This window comes from Merops nubicus, unplaced genomic scaffold, assembly GCF_000691845.1.
Source record: "Merops nubicus isolate BGI_N331 unplaced genomic scaffold, ASM69184v1 Scaffold53296, whole genome shotgun sequence".
NCBI lineage: Eukaryota > Metazoa > Chordata > Aves > Coraciiformes > Meropidae > Merops > Merops nubicus.
Window position 1 is genome coordinate 1 of NW_008618005.1, and position 853 is coordinate 853.

The 853-nt window shown below is 61.3% G+C and overlaps 1 protein-coding gene across 1 annotated transcript; it reads left to right on the forward strand.

Moving 5' to 3' along the window:
* Positions 1 to 3: 3 nt before the first annotated feature.
* On the forward strand, positions 4 to 850 carry LOC103775817 (sulfotransferase family cytosolic 1B member 1-like; the record flags this gene model as incomplete). Its single annotated transcript, XM_008943288.1, has 4 exons — positions 4 to 25; positions 244 to 372; positions 472 to 569; positions 749 to 850. Coding segments are annotated over 4 exons (351 nt in total), but the record flags the coding sequence as incomplete, so codon positions are not given.
* Positions 851 to 853: the final 3 nt, after the last annotated feature.

Here is an 853-nt window from a genome sequence, read left to right on the forward strand (position 1 = left end):
GTGGTGGTCACCTTCCCCAAATCGGGTAAGCGTCCCCGAGCCCACCAGATGTAGTGCTGCCACCGGGTGGGCGAGTGTGTTACACGGCTGGGACCTGCTGCCTGAGAGGACACGGCACGTTCAGGACACACCCGTGCGGGATTTCCCTTCGTCCCCGCAGTGCCCAGTCAAGGTCCAGGGGGCTGTCGGTGCTGAGCCCCCAATACCACCCTGGCCACTTCCATGGTGGGTTTCTTTCCCCAGGCACCACCTGGGTCAGTGAGATTGTGGACATGATCCTGCAAGGCGGCAATGCCGAAAAATGCAAGCGGGACATTATCACCAAGAGGGTGCCCATGTTGGAGTTCTCCGCCCTCGGGGAGATGCCGTCAGGTAGTGGGGTGTGGGGGCTTCGCTGTGGGCACTCCAGGCGCTGAGCTTGTGAGGACTCTGCTGAGGGCCTGCTGGGGGATGTGCTTTGGGGTCACCCAGGGACAGACCTGCTGGCCACTATGCCATCGCCCCGTGTGGTGAAGACCCACTTGCCCACACATATCCTGCCCAAATCCTTCTGGGAAAACCGCTGCAAGGTAACCCCCAAGCCCGGTCTCTGCCCCAGGGGGCATTGCAGCTCTCCTGTTCCCCTGGGGCAGGAACCCCCACTGCTCCTTCCAGTATCCTAAGTGGTGTTGGGAGCTCCAGGAGGCTGGAGCATTTCTCCTCTTGGGGGTCCTGAGGCTGCCTCGTGTGCCCCACGGCCCCTCTGCAGATGATCTATGTGGGTCGCAACGCAAAGGATGTGGCTGTCTCCTTCTACCACTTTGACCTGATGAACAAGTTCCAGCCTCACCCTGGGACATGGGCCCAGTACCTG